Genomic DNA, 19,049 nt, shown 5'->3' on the forward strand with positions numbered 1-19,049 from the left:
ATATGCTCAATGTGAAGTCTGATAGGCTAACCCCTACTGTTATTTTTTGCTTTTTTGCAGTCTGTGATTAATGCTGATTCTTATTTTTATTGTGTTTTGTCTAAGTCATCATCATATTGATGTATATTTTCAATCAACAACACCAATAAAATTGTTTAATCATAAATCCTTCTAATACAACCACAATGTTACCCATCATTAAGCCAAAAATTGAATGAAAACTGCAAATGTTTTTTAAGTATATTTACAAAATACATTACACTGCAATAATTAAATAGAAACAATATCAATGATGTGCATCACAGACAAAGGTTAAATCTCAGGTTATTGAAAAGTGCCTCTGTTACTTTCAAGACAGAGCAAAAACGAATAATAAAGAATAAAAGCAACAACAACAAACCTTTAACCAAGTCAATTGAGAACAACTTCATTTGAATAAAAATGACCTGGGGTGAGTTTCCCCGAAAGCATCTGTTACGTCCCAGTGTGTGTTCTGTGTGTGTTTTTCTGTTATGTCCACACTGCGGACCCTTGATTGTTCTCCCTTCCCCATTGGCCCACCATTACACCACACTCTCAGTATGACATCATCATCAATCAGCCTCTCAGCAAATCAGAGTGCATCTTATTCAGTATATAAGCTGGAGGTTTTCAGCAAGGAGAGGCCTTTCGTTTGACTTCGGTCCCGTTCGGTTTTGGTTATTGCTTCGCTTCGCTCCTGGTTATTGCTTCGGCTTCGTTTGTTGGTTTGTTTTGCTTTGTGTTTGTGTATTTCTGTATAGCTTCGGCTTTGTTGTTTTGTTGGATTTACGTTAGTTTCTTTGTACTTTCGTTTGTTTGTGTGTTCATCCTTGTTTTGTCATTACCTTGCCCCAGTGTTACATGTTCAACTTTTGTGTTCTTTTTGTACCCTGCTCCTATTTATTATTCTTGTTTTCCCTTATTTGTCTTCCTGGTTCACTTGTGTTTTTGTGTGAACTTTTGTATATAAGGTTAGTTTAGGTTGTTGGGTACACTTACACATTTAGTTGATTTTGTATTAGTACACTAGTTTAGTACGGGTGAGTGCCGTTTGTCTTGTATGGTTTTGGGTAGTCAGTGCAGGTTAGCTAGGGTGTTGAAGACGCCGAAGATCGTGTGTTTCGGGTTTTCTTTTGTAGTCAGATTAGCTTTCCCTCACTGTCCTAGCCAGCTCCATTTTTGTTTGTTATTTTCTTTCCTTTGGCACCACTCTAGTTCCTTACCCTTATCACGCTTCCTAGTCCCTCACCAAAACCCCCCCTACTTCCAAAAGAATTATCCTAAATGTTACACCCCTTTTCCCCTAGACACTTGGGGTCGTTACAGCATCGTAGCTAAGAACATCGTAAACTTGCTTTTAAGATCGATCGTTAATTTACGAGTGTTTCCCAAAACCTATCGTAACTAAAGTAGCACATTAAATCCTTCTTAATCTACTCATTAATCACTAAGTGCTTCTTAAACTGGCTACCTCTTGCGCCAACCTTAGCGATAAAGATCGCCAGACAGAGCACATTCAATTCACGTCACGGGAATTCTCTGGAAATATAGAATACTACGATTTTATATTAAGGATTTTGATATTTTGTTGTACTATGTAAGAGGAAATTCGAAAAAGATCATTTATTTATACAGGGATTTATTAGTCATCTTGGGTAAATTTCATATTCATAAGTCAAATGTTTTAATAATACTCCCTTTTTTAGTACTTTTGGGGTGGTATTTAAATTCCATAAAGAACATGAAACATGTTACATGTATTACAATGAAGCGCCACGCAGGGCGGGCTGAGAACAGCACCTGGGGACTACCGGACTGTATATAGTGGGACGGAGGCTGAGATACAGTCTCTTCCCTTCGTGTGTGTGTGTGTGTGTGTGTGTGTGTGTGTGTGTGTGTGTGTGTGTGTTAGTGTAGGTGCAGCGCTGTAAGCCCTGTCATTGTGTGTGTAACTTTCCTGAATCGAGTTAATAAATGTGTTGATCAACCCCATTCCCTGAGTTCCACGCCTGCTCCATTCCGTACCGAAACCCGCGGTCGATACAATATTTTAAGTTCGAATGCCGTTTTATGTTATGTCGTGATTGTTGACGGTAAAGCTTAGACCTACTTGTTTTTAAATTTGATTATAGGCCCTGTATTTGTTGAGTGACACGTGCCAAGCTTAGTAGTTAATTTTTCCAGATGTCATGTTAATAAGAGCAATTAAAATGGAGTTCCAACACACCCAACAACTTTAAATATTAAGTATTTTCTCATGAAACACTGTGATTCTTAACGATGGCAGCGTGACAAAAAATATTGCTTTAAATCAAAGACGTTGTACAGGATGCATACACTGTCCACACAGTTAAACTTGGTTTTCTTTTACAACATGTCAGTCCTTTGTTTTCTTTTCTCTTAGAAACAACAAGTGTCCCATTTTGTGCCTATCTATACGCTTTCACTTAAATGGCTGTTAAATTATGATGTCATGTTTACTTCATATTCCTTTTCACAACTTTATTTAATCCCACTGAAGGACCAAAACCGACACCATATAATGAATGTTTGTCAATCGACTTGTGATGCTTTTTGCTAAGCAACTTCAGGGGCGGGGTTAACAAAGAAGTACTTTATACTCGCTCGTAAAATGATCGATAAAGAGGGGTTTTGGGAAACGCACGAAAAAGTAGCACATACGTTACGTACGTATATCGGAAAGTTGCTCGTTAGTCTCTAAGATTCATCGTTTTCGGGAAACTTACCCCTGTACTGTATCAAAACAGTATTTACTGAAGTAAACTAGATGAAGTACTTTGTTCAAGAGAACAACAGAGGTGCCCCACCCAGGATATACTGTAAGTGTACAATCTTCCAGCTATATGTCCAGGGTTAATGATACCAAGAGTGCAAAGTTAATGATCCCTATTTTATGATGATCTCAGAATCTGACTGAAATCTGGCACAAATATTACAATGAACTTACAGGAGCGAAATGAATAATGTAGTGCTAAAGGAAGCATTAAATCATCCTCTGTTTAACTACACTTGAATAAAGCCAGCTTTCAACTCCTGTCATGGATGTAGTGATAATAAAAAAACAATTCTAATATCATAACTGCAAAGTCTTACAAATTGCCAGTTTTCTGCTGTATTATTCCTAGTCATTTATGTTCCAAGGGAAACATGGGACAAAGATAATGACACATTATGAAACCACTGATAGGTGTTTCAACAAACCACAGCTTCTATTAAAATTCAGTCGTGTTTTGTAAGCATTTGATTGAAACAAAAGTAAAGCTTATGCAGTGGAAACTGTAATCAATTCAAATGTGAAAGAGAAACGTTGCCACTTGACCTTTTCTTCTGCTAAGGGCATTTTAGATTAAATATACTGCTGTCACAGCTGATGTTTGACTACAATATATTTGATTTTGAATTAATTGCACCAGTAACACAAATTTATTATCTAAAATACAATTTTAAAACATCAACACTGTTTCCCTCAGATTTGTAGATATTCCCCTGATGTGCACATTTACATCTAGAGAAAACTTCTTACTAGTTATCAGAAATATTGTCAATGCTGAGATACAAATAATACGAGCGCTAGACAGAGACAAAAGATCAATATATTCATTCTATCAAAGAATCTAATTTGCATAGATACAAGGAAAGGTTCTCTTCCACCTCAAAGCAGCAGAGGACTTTTTACGGCTGAGTAAGCATAGTGTGGCAGACCGACAGATAGCCAGAGATGTACATTAGAGGTCAGTGCTTCATTATTGTTCTTCTCCTCAAGAAGGTGCTCAAGGGGGCAGGGCTTTGGGAAAAAAAAAACAAAACTAAAGGGACACATGGAATTGATAATTCAAAGAGAAGCTGGAAAAACGAGACGTCTCATTAGTTTGAGCAGATGGATCAAAATTAAAGGCTGAATCACCAAGTTTTAATTTCCCAGTAGCCAGAAAGAGTTGGAAATTGTGCACAGTCTGACTGTTGAAAAACCTACATGAAAAAGATGTCCTCCATCTGTCAGAGCAAATGTTTTTACAGCAAAGCATATCTCTCCACAAAATTCTCACTATAATAACACTGACAAAGAACTACTATTGCAGATACTGATATTATTGTTTTTACTGTTAAATGAGCACACTGCTAAGTTATTATGCACATATATGATATATACACACTGAAATCAAACATACATACTATATGGACTCTTGGCACCTGTGCAGGTTAGAGATTTGTAACACCAATAAAATAACAAAATTGCAAACTGTACTACTTCGGAATAATTAAAGGTTTATTTAATGCTGAAAAGAATGAAACAACGTTTTGGCTGGGGAGTCTTCTTCAGGTATTACTATTTCTGCTTCTAGTTAAAACAGACCTAATCATTGTACTTATAATTGCAAATATTTTTTAGTGATCTATACCCACAAAACACTATTCATCTTAAACAGTAAAATGAAAATAACAATTACAAAATGTTATACATGATTAATTTAACAGAAAATCATGCATGGCATTTTTGTCCTAGTCCTGCAGGAAACATTTCACTTTCTTGGCACTGAAACAAATTATTAATCTTTTCTTAGCACCTTTGTTCCATCACCTTCAGTACAGGCATCGGTCTCATCTGAACCTTTTTAAAACATTATTGATACACAAACTTGGGGTGCCCAACCCAAGCCTAGCAGATCACCAGGCTTTGTAGGGCTTTTTAAAAGAACACCACCTTAAAAGATACAACAATTGCTCCAATCAGCAAATAGTGGGAAGCCTGAACTGAAGGGAAATCTTCCCTCCTCTCAGCCCTTTACAGTACTGACATTGGGACAAATACCTTTCTGCACTGCAAGTGATCAGCTTTTATACAGTAGAGTGGGAACACACTTAAATGAAGTTAAATCCAAAAGAAACAGCAGAAACAGTTTGTCACGGAGTGTCATACACTTAAGGGGGACACATTTAATATACTTGTATAAAATGCAGAATGTTCAGAGGACAGCATTATCAGAGAAGGGATATTCAGTATTGTTTAATTAGTGCAAAAAAGGTTCCATCGTAAGAGCACCACAGGCTACCATCCTTCTTTCCAATTTCACTGTACAGTGCCATTGGCCTTATTTTGAAATATCATGTCTATCCTCAGATCCATGTTACAAAAACCCTCTGCATTTGCCTGCACTTTCAATCATACTTATGAATCAACTGTGATTATGCAGTACAGTACACAAATGGAAGTCGCAAGCAGAAAAGCAATTGTGCTGACAGCTTAATGAAAGGCAGGAATAGAAAACTGGCAGCAGATAAACTGTCCCTCACATGTTCTCTAAGGACAACTGCGTACCTGCACACAGGACCACAAGGTATTTCTGAGTCCTTAAAAGAAACTGAATACAAACAACAAAAGGAAGAAATATGAGTGCTAGTAACTTTTCAGACATTTCATAGAAAAGGATATGGTTATCTTTAATTACTATTAGTAAGATAGGCATTTCATTTAAAAAATACAGTAAAAGTCCTTAAAGACATCACCATTACAGCAACACTGAGACAGTAAATTATGCGAGTATTCTGTTTCAGTGTAAAACATATGTTATGAAACCAAAGGCAATGGGATACTGAAATTATAATTAAGATGCCTTTTTGCATTTCAACAGAGTCGATTAAATTTATTTTAGTTCTTATCCACTGATCTCAGATTGGTACCATGCAGGTTGCCTGAAGAATTCACTGACACTAACATCTTCACCTCCTTACACGAATACAAATCTCAAATTCTGAGCCTTTGAGATCTGCCTGTGCTTGCTGGCAAATTGAAGATGTTTGCACATTAAAAAAGACAGTTACAAGTATGTTAAGTATGGTACAAGTATGGTGGACAGATTTCTGAGCACTTGAAAGTTTGACACTGCAGTGTACTCTATCATCCAAAACTGTTACCAATACTGTAATTTCAAGTTTTCATACCAACCCAATATGAATGCAGTAGTATCTTTTAAGTTCCCATTTTCTGATATGCTTTTGTTTAAACAGATCTGAAGCACAATGCCCCATCTAATGTCTGTTTTCAAAATCACTGTAGTTCTTTCTTTAATACTATTCCAAGCTGGTAATGGGGGTCAGGCATAAAGCACTTGCCTTTGGGAGCTCTAGAGAGGTTCTCCTCATAATAGCTTCCACTCAGAGTACATATGCATCACTATTATTCAGAGTTCTCAGTAGCAGGTTTCTACAGGAATGGAACCACCGGAGATGTGGACTCTACAATATTTTAATTCTCAATCTCATCTCATAGGATGTGTATTCGCTGTTAAGTGGTGGTTCCAATTTGCAAATGCAACTGGTGCTTTTTGAATTTTAAATGCAGACTTCACTACCAAAACACTGAGAACAATACTTTCTATAGGAGTGTCTATAGTTTGAGAATGGTGAAGTTTGAGGGATCTCTTGCGATTTCTGAAGACTGCATTTGTAAAGTTTTCCTATGTGCTATGCTACGGGATACACATTTGATACATCTTATCTAAAACATTGGTTTCTTCATCATGCTCCTGAGGGACCCCTCTGTTTGATGGATTTTGTTCCAACTAGGCCCTTAATTACCATCGCTAATTGGTACCTCTTGATCTGCTTGCTTGTTTAGAATTTTTCTGCACTTGGTTTCAAAAATGCCCTAGCTAAAGTACATTATTTTCCAGTTACAAAAAAGATCTTAATTGGCTGTCAATTTAAGCAGAATACAGGTAGGGATGACAGTGTATCAGACATTTCCACAGTGAGTGAGTGGTTTTCTTTCTACACACTTCACATTTCAACTAACACACCTGAATGATAGCAGTTCTGAAGCTCACAAATAAGAACAAGTTTATACTCACTATTTATAAAAAGTTTATACCACTTAGTTTATACCACTTATACCCTTTTAACTTCTTAAAATCCAAAAGAAAATTTAAAAATATATCTCAAATACAAAACTGAAGGTTGATGCACGTGTATCTGCTGCTTCACTGAAGGCAACAGCAGGCTTGGCTAATGTATCAATTCACATATCCCCAGGGTTTTACAGTCCATAGATCTCAACCAAACAGAATGCGGAAAGTTCTGTAGCACCATATGAGATGCATTCACCACTGCCCACATTTCATGTGGAGCTGCATCAATTGCAGCTGGCTGAGTGATCCCATATTTGCACAGAGATCTGTGAATATCTAGTGGAATGCCATGACATTCTGCTGTAATCACTGGTGTAGGTAAACTGACCTGCTATTGTAGATATACTGTATTTGCATACTTCTTTTTCTTGGGTAGTACCTGAATATTATATTGTGTATATTTAGAAGTATGCATCTTTGAGTAAGTTTGTAAGTTCATAAACAATTCACATACTGTATATAATCCCTGCATAGTGTCTGAATGTCTGACTTTCATAAACAAACAAAAACAACCAATGGAAAAAAATCAACATAAAATAAAGTTAAAATTCCAATTATACTATGGTAGTCCACAGCCTTTAAGGCCCCATCTTCAGACACGTAATGTCCATTTTAATTATAATCTCGCCATAAATACTAAACCATAAGGTGGTGTAATATTAATAATAAATAATAAACAAATTATGCGTAAACTAATATCAATTTGACCTTGGATCACTCCCCCTTCTTTTTATCTTCAATGTAGGACAAATTTTATATTTTTTGTTCCATGTTTTCATTTAATATGCCATACGCACACACAGTGCCCACAGAAAGTATTCACCCCTTCAAATTTTCACAATTTGTTATGTTATGTTGCAAACTCAAGTAAACATGCATTTATATGGGATTTTTCTCTTGTCATTGATATACACAAAGTAATGTCAAAGTGAATTAATGTTCTGGATTTTCTGCATGCAATTTAATAGAAAACATGTTAAAAAAATTATTTTATAGTTATTCATCTCCTTTCCTATGACACTCCAAACTGAGTCCAGGTACATCTTATTTCCTTGTGAGATCACTTTAAAACACAGAATGGAGTCGAGCTGTGGTCATTTCAATTGGTTGATACAGATGGTGATGGTTGATGGATGGTTGACTGCAGAAGAAATACACCTATTTATATATGCTTTCCCCAACTGACACTGCACTTCAGAGGAGAAACTCTACCATGAAGATCAAGGAGCTGCCTCTGTGGGTATTTCAATGAACATTTCTACTAACACAGTCAGGTCCATCATTAGGAAATGAAAAGAACAGAGAACCACCCAGGCTCTTAATAGAGCAAACCATCCTCCCAAACTAAGGAACTGAGCAAGATGGACATTTGGTCAGAAAAACGATAAAGAACCCAATGACCACCGTAACAGAACTACAGAGTTCTGTGTTTGGCTGAGGCTCAGATCCGAGAACCTGTCCTGTCCAAGTACAACAATCGCTGCAGCTTCACACAGGTTTAACCTCTACTGGAGAGTGGCTAGATGTGAGCTAACAGTACACCTGGAAAGCACATGGCTGACTCTGAGACCAGGTGGCAAATGATCTGGTCTGGTCAAACCAAAACTGAATTTTTTAGTCTAAATGCAAAGCACTATGTCTAGCACAAGCCAAACACAGCCTGTCACCTGTGTAACAGCATCTCCACCATGAAGCATGGGGGTGACAGCAAAGTAATTTAAAATGATCAATGATCTTACTAATCTGAGCACAATGTATTTTTGGTTTGGTTTTGCATTCCTTATTTTCATGTGTGCATACACTGTATATTGTGTTTTCGGTACTGTATATATTTTAGGTATATATGAATTTTATTCTATTCTTTATTGCTACTTCTGACTCCAGCTTGTCAACTGGTTACACATGCATTAAAAATTCTCGGGGGGAGGGGGATTGAATTATTTCAAATTATTTAGGTACTACAAATGTAAAGCATACCATGAGAGAGATCAACTGATTTTCCTGGTAACAAAATATTTAGATGCATAAAGATGCATTTAGATGCATAAAACAAAACAAAGTATGGATTAAAATACTTATCAATATGAGAATTAATTGCATTTGTAACAGTTTAGCACTTAAATAGTAAATCTTTTGTCATAAATGGTTTACTGTTTCATTTTTGCATGACCAAATGTTTTTAGAAGATTACCTAGGTATTCGTGAACACTGGATAAATGTTTTACATGCAATTGAAAAATGCTGTACAGTACTTCAAACAGCTACTGGACATACTGTAGTAGCAGTAAATATAAAATTGAGATTTAAATGTATAAAATAAGTCAACTGTGCTTTACATTATTTCAGCATATTTTTAGAACTAGGATCCATTTGTAAAAAATTATCCATCAAAGTGCTCTCTGAAATTTCCAGCTAAACCAAAGCCATTCCATCTTATTGTAAACGTGCACACACACTGAAACACATGAACAAGCAAGCACAAGTGCTCCTCTTGCCAATACACATAAGCTATAATAGTAGGAAGGACAGTTTTATCCCTTTTGTCAGAATGTAACCTTTCAGCTTCACAGCTAGTGGTTGGCTTAATTCTGCTTTCCCTTGTGCTAAAGCATGCAGGTGATTTGCAGTGTGTGACAGTACCTGAAAAAACAAATCTTTAGAGGTTGCCTATACCGTAGTAACATGTTGCACGGTACTAAGGACTAAAGATTCTTGAGTAAAGAAACCTGAATTATCTTAACATAATAAGCTGATCCAACATACAACTAATAAACAAAAAATGGAAACAGCTGGATAAAATAGGGACAACAAGTATACAAAGGTGTGATTTACTTTCAAAACCTCCCATTTCATTTACAGATTTCAGCTTTTCTCAAGTCCCGATCTCATTTCATTTAGGCCTTCTCAACTGCTCTGTACCTATTCTCACCTGCTTTGTCCTTTGTTCTTTTGTGCTTTATATTCCTGCTACTGTACATTTCTTTCACACCTGTAGATTTAACAGCCAAAACATTCTGTTCCTTTTATTTTTCATCATGGAACTACCTAATACCTGCCCATTTTCAAATTAATATAGTATTTTTCATAAAATAACGTTAGATACATGACATAAACACTTATTACATTTATTAACTTTAATTTGGATATGTGGTTTAAAAACAACTCCACCGGAGTTCACACATAAATAAATGACCAGAAATATATTACTAGATGATTAAAGTACCTATGAAGACAACACTTCTTGAAATGTCATAATCTGAGGTAGTCAAAGGTATACAGTATATTTTATAATCATATTTATGTAAATAACCATCAGTCGCTGTGTTTTTCTGAGCGTAAAATACTTATGTCACATTCTGTTTTCAAGATTCACAATATTTTTTTAAAGAAATAAAGATGTAAAACTTCTTACATAGACTTAAATATTAAATAGAATAATAGAATTGTGAAGGACTTCTTTACTGTATGCTTAAATATGATTCTAAAATATATTAATTTATATGTATTTATATTTATAAAGGGAGCAGAATGCAATAAAAAGTATTTTTCTTAAACGTGCCTTTGCCTAATAATGATAAAATTCAGTACTGATAAAACTTAGTTTTACGGTGCAATAATTTCACACATTTGTTTTGATTTAAAAAAAATCCTACCCATAATGCCAAATATATTATAGATTAAAATATTAGAAGCATTCTGTCACACTAAACTCTATAATGTTTTCAAGCCAAGAGAACCACAAAGTAATGAGAACAGCAATAATACCAAAGGTAAATGCACAATTAGTTTAATCAAAATAGCTGGCACTGGTTATCAAAGAGCCTTCCACAACTGAGCACATCTCCAAAAAAGATGATTCCCATTAGCAGCTACTGTCATTCAGAATGTCAGTGTGTCTCGTAAGTAAATAAAAACTGAGAACAAAAAACAAGTAAATAAATATATAAACTGGACTTTTCCCTGAGTAAGAATTCAGTGTTTATTGGGCTGTTGTTTTGATTTATGATATCAAGAAATTGAGTTCAGGGAATGTGTCAACCATAGAAATTGCTACAATAAAAAGGCTGCACCTCTTCAGCTGACCTCCACAGCTGCATTTTGCAACTTAAACCAAAAGGAAAATGTCCAGTGGATTAATAACATATTATGACACATCAACAAGTTAAACCATATAAACAAAGTGAAAAATATTACTTTTAATACACATACACAGACCTGCTTTGTCCTTTGTAAATGAAGTAAAATATCTGATATATCCAACTTCAAAGAGAAAATGAGAAATTAAAATAGCTATGATAGTGTCATTCCTGATCAAATACATTTCACCATGTAGTACATTTAACAGTCTCTACATTTAACACTGAATTAATATTTGCATGATTGGCACTGTATTGCTAGCTGGATGTCTTACAGGAATCCTAAACATTTTTTTAATCAAAATGATTAAATAAACCCTCCTCTAAATGACCTAATTCTGCTTAAATGTATTGCAGATAGATGGGCTGGTTCAAAAATTTAATTAAGTAAAAAAGTAACCTCACATAGTGCTACAAAATAAGTCAGATTCAGAACCTCAGAACTATTTGAAGAAAGTGTTTTTGCAACTGAAATGTATAACTTTAAAACTTCAAAGCTTTGAAAAGGAAAAGGTCATGTTCAATTTACTGTTCTGATTTATGAATTGCTGATGCCAAAGCTAGGGATTATATTATTTTAACCTTTTTATCTCTGGCATAATTTTTTTTTTAGCTTGTGAAAACACAACATTTATCCAGCACGTTACCAAAGCAACATTAATGAAAAGAAAACTGAATGTCCTCTTTTTATAATAATGTTAATGATTAACATAAACTTTAATAAGGCATTATTAAATTACTACTAATAATTGTAAAATACTCCAAAATGCAGGAAAGTGTGCAAGATACTTCTATGGCATTATTATTTTAATATATACATATATATTTTAGATGCTTATACACATTAGAAAAATTGTGAGTTCTTCCAAATAAGATTAGATTGTGACTATATGACTCTGTGACTGTTTATAAGAAAAACGGGGATGTTGCTGATTGCTACTGTTTACTTATTAGCACCTATAACAGATAAAAGAATAATAAAAAATAAAATATGTGCTCTATTTGAACATATGCCCCTTGTTTTAGTTATAATTGTGTTGCTATTATGTTTTATTTCCTTTTCTTTTTAAAGAGGAAAAGGTGGCCCTGCTGTGTTGGGAACAATGGAACTCAGACCTCCTGTACCACACATGATTCCTACAGGTTACTGCTTTCAGAATTTGACAAATCTCAGCAGTAGGACTGACTCTTTGATCTATTTTGTATCTGTGTTGTATCACTGTTTTGTTTTGCTCTTAACCATTTAGGAATGCTGCAATCAAATCACCAAAGGACTTCTCTCTATTTTGGACATAAAATATGTTTGCACATAGACTGTAAATAGGATTCTGCATGGTACTTTCATTATTGTGATAAAATCAACAGTTAGACAGCTTTAATAAATTTAAAGATATCTATTTTGCAAAGTCAATGTCTAAAAATGATATGCAGTTAGAAAATAAAAATTGTATTACCTGATGTCCGGCTCTTATTTGCTCCAAAACTTTGTCGTAACAGACTTCTTCCATATCATGTAGTTGTTGAATCTAAAGCGAAAAAAATCAAGCATAATTCATTTTAAAGGTTGTGTAGATGATGCACATAATTCTAAAAACAGCCAAATTTCATCATTGATATTTTTCACATTCTTCACTACTTATTTGACTATTGGACCCCACAACTACATCCTCAAATGAATATATACAGATGCAGCGATCTAGAAAGTGCAAAGTGTCAGTTGGCATTCTGCAGTAGGTAACACGGTATGACGGACAGCATCACGTCACAGCATTTTTTTTTTTGAATAATCTGATGGAGGACTACACTACTCTGTAAAACTGCCAGGTGATACACGGACTCCTTAAAGTACTGCAGCTGTGTGTGGTTGTCGGAAAAATCAATTTTGACTACTTATTAACACATTAGTGCTTTCCTGTGTTAATCATACTGAAGGCATACTGCAATAGTGACATTAATTAATTACACACATTTTCACATAAAATACTGTATGTCAAAATACTGAATAACACCAATAAATTTTTAAATTATGTGCTGTATACAGCATATATACTTTATATGTTTCTCAATTTTGTAAAAACAATAATTAGATATTTTAGATATTTTGATTATTAAAATAGATTATACATAGTGACTTTAAAAACACATTTAAAATCAAATAAACGTAAATAAAACAAGCTAGATTAATACAAGTTTTGAGAAGTTATTTGAAAGACTGTCGGCCGTGTATTATATTGTTGCATTGCAGCAGATACAAGTCTGCACTTTTGCTTTTAATGTTATTACTACTTTTATTATTATTATTAATTTAATATTTACATACTGTGAGTATAGAGATAATACCTTATTTGTAGTCTTTATTCCAACAAAGGTCTGGCCAAGAGGAACAGGACGAAATCTTCCATCAAAGTAGAAGAGTCCAATGTAGGGATTCACATGAAGGAACGAAGCAACATCGAGGTAGTTGGGAAGGGTAGCAGACAGACCCAGTATTCGGATCATGCTCTGTGTTGACTCAACCTACAAAGGAATAGTAAATAGTTACATATTAACGGTGGAAGAACTGACATCAATATTAACTCTGAAATAGTCTTTTTACATTCAGTATCACTTAGCCAGAACAAGACAGAAAACAATGGGGGAGCACAGATGGCTTGTTAAAGTAAGACATTGTAAGTTCCAGATGTCTGTAGATCTAAAACACTAGTATTTTGGTTTGGCCAGTTTTGATTCTATTGCAAATCCTTTAGGAAAACGCTATGTATTTTATGATTCTGGAAAGAGTTATTTTTCAGTATCTGCTAAGAAGAGATTGATAGAGAGAAGACTTCCCTGTGAAGTATCTTTTGTTGTTTAGAAACTACTACCTCTCTAAAATGTTCCATCTTCTAGAGTCCATCTTTGAGGGAGGCTTGGAATTTACAAGACCTGGGATCAATGACTCTCAGTCATTGTAAATAATCTGTAAAAAGCTGTTTGTAGGTTAATTTGTAACAAAGTGCAGTAAATATTAATTTAATTTTTGTGTTAATGCCTCTTCATCCATTTTATTGCCAGTAAAACAAAAAAAAACATATACTCTGCTTGACAGGTTTCATATTGCCAAAGATAAGAGGTGTGTGGTGAGGTATGTGTATTTTAAATTTTCACTGTTACCTTTACATAACTCCAATTTCCCAATCTAGAATACTTGTTCATCTGACATGCACACTGAAAACATACAGTAATCTCGTTATTTGTTACTTGTTATACAGTAACTAATATTTCCAAATTTCAGTGGGGCTGTAGTTGTAGCTGGCAAGCTAAAAAATAGGACAGCTTATTTTGTCCTTCTACTTTGGAGTTAGTGTTTGACTATGGTATTAGACATGACAAAGATCTGTTGTCTTCTTCACATCTGCAGTTAAGTTACAGTAATTGTGATGTCATTCAATCTGAATATCATACCACATTTTAATATTTAGTTAGAAATGAAGTTTGATGTCTTTAGCAAACATATTTTTGTGCTGTCATAAAACTGCAGTACATTCAAACAAATGGTGTGAGTATTTACACTCCAATTAGAAACAATCAGAGAAAAATGTATGTCATGTGATGTACTGTAGATCATTGACTATCCTATCTTTAACAAATACATTCATCTTTTTAACTGCAACAACTAAACAATGCAAAGAAGAAACAAATTGGGACGGGTGAAAGGATGTAGTAACAAAGGGATATACTGAATCTACTGCAGCCCTTGATCTGAAAGACAGGTGGGAGGGACCTCTTCTTATAGTTATATATAATTTACCACTAATAAACCTAAAATGTTTTTAATCAGAAATTATGTAGATAATAGATACTGTACCATCTCATACCAAATTTCGTGCTGTTTGAAGCATGCAACCTATTACTGAACAACAGGAGAGCCTAAGAGCCACTCTGAATAGACCTTTACACATACGAATAGCAAATAAGAAGCCAACTATTCATGTGTACATGTATAAGCAAGGTTTCCTTCATGAATATAACAAAAATCGGGTGTTCTAAGACAGTGCACACTGTGTGTCATTTGTGCTAATCACTTTTCGAACCTGCTTTTGCTTTGGCTCCTTCCTAAACCTTTTCAACACTGCTGCTGAATTTAAAAAAAAGTCCTTTCATTGGCATTTTCACTGCCACGCTCTCTATTTAAACACTGTCATCTACAGTGGTGCTAGAAAGTTTGTGAACACTTAGGAATCTGCTGATTATTTTCATAAATTTGACCCAACATGGGATTACATCTTCATCCAAGTAAAAAAAATAGATAAAGAGAACACAATAAAACAAACAACACAAAAAGGATTTACTTTTTCATTCATGTAATGATCAAAATGTTCCAACATTAAATGTCTTTGGCGGAAAAAGTATGTAAACTTCTAGGATTATCAATCCAGTTAAGGGGATAATTAAGTCAGGAGTGTCAATCAATGGGATGACAATCAGGTGTGAGTTTGGGTGGCCCAGCCATATTTAAAAAACATAAACCTGAGTCTTCACTACCAAAGTCTGGTCTTCACCACACAGGTTTGTGAACGCATGCCATGCCTCAATCAAAGGAAATTACTGAGGACCTCAGAAAAAGAGTTGTCATCAGGCTGGAAAAGGTTACAAAACGATTTCTAAAGATTTTGGGCTTCACCAATCCACTGTCAGGCAGACAGTATACAAAATTCAACACCATTGTTACTCTCCCCAGGAGTGGTTGTCCAACAAAAATCACTCCAGGAGCAAGGCGTATATTCTGGGAGATCACAAAGAACTGAGTATCTTCTATGGATCTGCAGGCCTCTCTTGCACTGGCTAATGACAGTGTTCATGGGTAAACACTAATCAAGAATAATGTGCACGGGAGGATAGCAAGGAGGAAGCCACTACTCCCAAAGAAGAACATTGCTCCCAATTTAAAGTTTGCTAAAGACAACCTGGATGAGCCAGAAGACTACTGGAAAAATGTTCTATGGACAGATGAGTTTAAAATAGAACTTTTTGGCTAAAATGAGAAATGTTACGTTTAGCGAAAACCAAACACTGCATTCCAACATAAGAACCTCATCCCAACCATGAAACACGGTGGTAATAGTATCATGGTTTGGGGCCGTTTTGCTGCCATGGGACCAAGACGGCTTGTTAAATTCTGGATTGAACCAGCACATTCTACAGGAGTCAGAGTAATCGTCTGTGAACTGAAGCTCAACAGAAGTTGGGTCTTGCAGCAAGACAACGACCCTAAACACACAAGTCGGTCTACCAAAGAATGGTGGAAGCAGAAGAAATTTCGCGTTTCGGAATGGCCGAGTCAAAGTTCAGACCTTAATCCAATAGAAATGTTGTGGCAGGACCTGAAGTTGGGAGTTCATGCAAGAAAGTCCACCAATATCACTGAGTTAAAGCCGTTTTGTAAGGAGGAATGGGCCAAAATTCCTCCAAGCCGATGTGCAGGACTGATCAACAGTTACCATTTGGTCACTGCTGCTCAAGGGGGTCACACCAGTTACTGAAAGCATAGGTTCATATACTTTTTCTGACAAACACATTTAATGTTGGATCATTTTGATCAATAAAAGAATGAAAAGGAATATCTTTTGTGTGTTATTTGTTTTATTGGGTTATCTATCTGTATTAGATGAAGATTTGATCTGCATAAATTTGACCTAAAATGTTCAGAAAATTCTAAAGGGTTCACAAATTTTATTTTATGTTAACTTCAGTAATAATAAATTATTAAAATAATATTTATGCTTTACCATCTCAATTTTATTGCAAATTATATAGTGTAAGGATGGCAGGCAAAAAGTCAGCTTTGGCCTGAACAGCGTCTGTCACATGATCATTTGCTGGAAGGTGATTGGTCATTTCAAGTTTTAAAGCTGGGGTTTCTAGGAGATGATATTCCTTTAAGATTGGTAATATATCTTGTTGCTCTTCTTTCGATTGATAACAGAGCACTCTTGATTACCCTATACTATATATCCTAACATACACAGATGTCAACATAAACACCTTAGTATTTTCCATAGAAAGCTTTATCAAGCTGTGTGTTTCCCATTTTATATGTTCAGTTTATGTTTTTAGCACCTGTACTGTATGTAACATTTGCACATCTTCAATGTCATTTTCCAGGTGTTTAAATTGTCTTGAATTTGGTCTTTTCTCAGGACTTAATCTGCAAGTGCTACAGTCTTTCCCAATCCTCCTGCTTTTGTACCATCTGTGAACTTGAGTACTTTACCACTTACATGTTACAAGAGAATGTAGATAATTTATATACATCTGGAAAAGCCAAAGTCATGAAACATATCCCTGTAGTTCTCTATTAATGGCATCCTCACAATGTGAGCATTCACTCCTTATCTGTACTGTCTGATGTCTAATGTCTGCAATGTGGGAATTATTTTTATGGTTAACTTTATTAAAAACCTTCTAAAACTCTAAATCTGTATGATCTGTGCATGCCTGTTACTATTGTACCAGTTTAAATAATGTGTAAGACCTTCCATTTCTAAAACCATGCAGCCAATCATATCAAATGCTATTTCCATATACAGCAGATGATTTCCAGTTCAGTTTTATCAACTTTGGTAACCTTACATTTACTGAAAGTATGAATTATTAGTCTACAATTTACTTAGTTAAGTTGTACTACCGTTTTTATGGATGAGCACTACAGTACAGCACTAATGAGTATTTCCCCTGTCTTGAGAGATTGTTGGAAGAATTCCATTAATGGCCTCTGAATAATCTCTCTTTTCCTTCAGTACAATTGGAAGAATATCATCAGGCTTTGGAGATTTGTTTACGGTAGTGTTATAGTATCTCAAATACTTCTGCCTGTTCTAATGTAGTATTTTTTTTAATAGAGTTTGTCTTTCATTAGCCTGAAGCATGTTGTTTATTAATTGTGTGGTAAACACCAGATTGAAATATTTAATTAATACATCAGCCAATTCCCTTTCATAAATTTGAAAGTTTACATAATTATAACAAATGTTTTTCTTCATTCGTTACTCTTCTTTGGATGTTGCAATAAAGGGAAACAAATCCTCCATTTCAATATTCATTTCCATCTCTCTCTTGGCTAAATAGCCTTTCTTGTGCTTCCAATAAATTATTTTCCTTTTAACTAGATCCTGTTCTACTTTGATAATTTTGTAAAGTGCTTTCTTTCTCCTTATATTTTCACTATTTTATTAAACAATGTAAGCCACTGCTTTGACTCTTTATTAATCCTGAGATAAATCTATTTTGTGCTTCAAACAAAATATCTTTAGATTGTTGCCATCTATTCTCTGCTGATTCTTATCTATCTTATCCCATTCTACTTATTTAAAGCTCTGTCTCATCCCTTGATAGTTTGCTTTCCTGAAATCATAAACCTTTAATGGACAACACTTTCAAACTATATTTCAAAGAACTCCATTTTGTGATCATAGGTCAACTGTTCTCTTGCCCGTTTTTCTACTGAATGAATATTTCTGAATATTTTAAAATATGACATCAATCCAGGCATTCTGTCTCGTAGGTGCTCTGACAAACTGAAATAGGAAACAGTCAATATCCATGCCTACCATTTCAGTTCCTGCTACTGACATTCCTATTGTTAGTTAAAATGTATCATTAAAAAGTACTTCTGTATTTACAAATCCATGATTTCATCACACTGCTGAATTCTAATTAATATCTGAATCTGGTGGAATGCAGGCTTTTTAGATGTCTGAGCCCTATAGATTCTGAGACCCTTGATTCATTTAGGTTAATTTCCTGTGCATGAATGCTCTTTTTGATATAGTGCTTCACCTCCCCCTCTTCCATCTCTCCTGTCTCTTCAGAATACTGTGCATTCAATAATATTGTATTCTTCACCAGCACTCTCCATTAGCTATGTTACTGTAATTTCAATTACATCATACATCATAAACAAATTGATCAATTTTATTCAGTTCTA

At 34.9% G+C, this 19,049-nt stretch overlaps 1 protein-coding gene across 2 annotated transcripts in view; it reads right to left on the reverse strand.

The window, feature by feature from the left end:
• Positions 1–19,049, reverse strand: part of ascc3 (activating signal cointegrator 1 complex subunit 3) — a 372,889-nt gene that overhangs the window by 183,707 nt on the left and 170,133 nt on the right. For both annotated transcript variants that reach the window (XM_069178640.1, XM_069178641.1), the window contains exons 12-13: positions 13,424–13,600; positions 12,538–12,609 (exon numbers count right to left, since the gene is read on the reverse strand). In XM_069178640.1, coding sequence (XP_069034741.1) covers positions 12,538–12,609; positions 13,424–13,600 — 249 coding nt within the window. The remainder of the gene's footprint in view (positions 1–12,537; positions 12,610–13,423; positions 13,601–19,049) is intronic.

This window comes from Lepisosteus oculatus, chromosome 2, assembly GCF_040954835.1.
Source record: "Lepisosteus oculatus isolate fLepOcu1 chromosome 2, fLepOcu1.hap2, whole genome shotgun sequence".
Taxonomy (NCBI): Eukaryota; Metazoa; Chordata; class Actinopteri; order Semionotiformes; family Lepisosteidae; genus Lepisosteus; species Lepisosteus oculatus.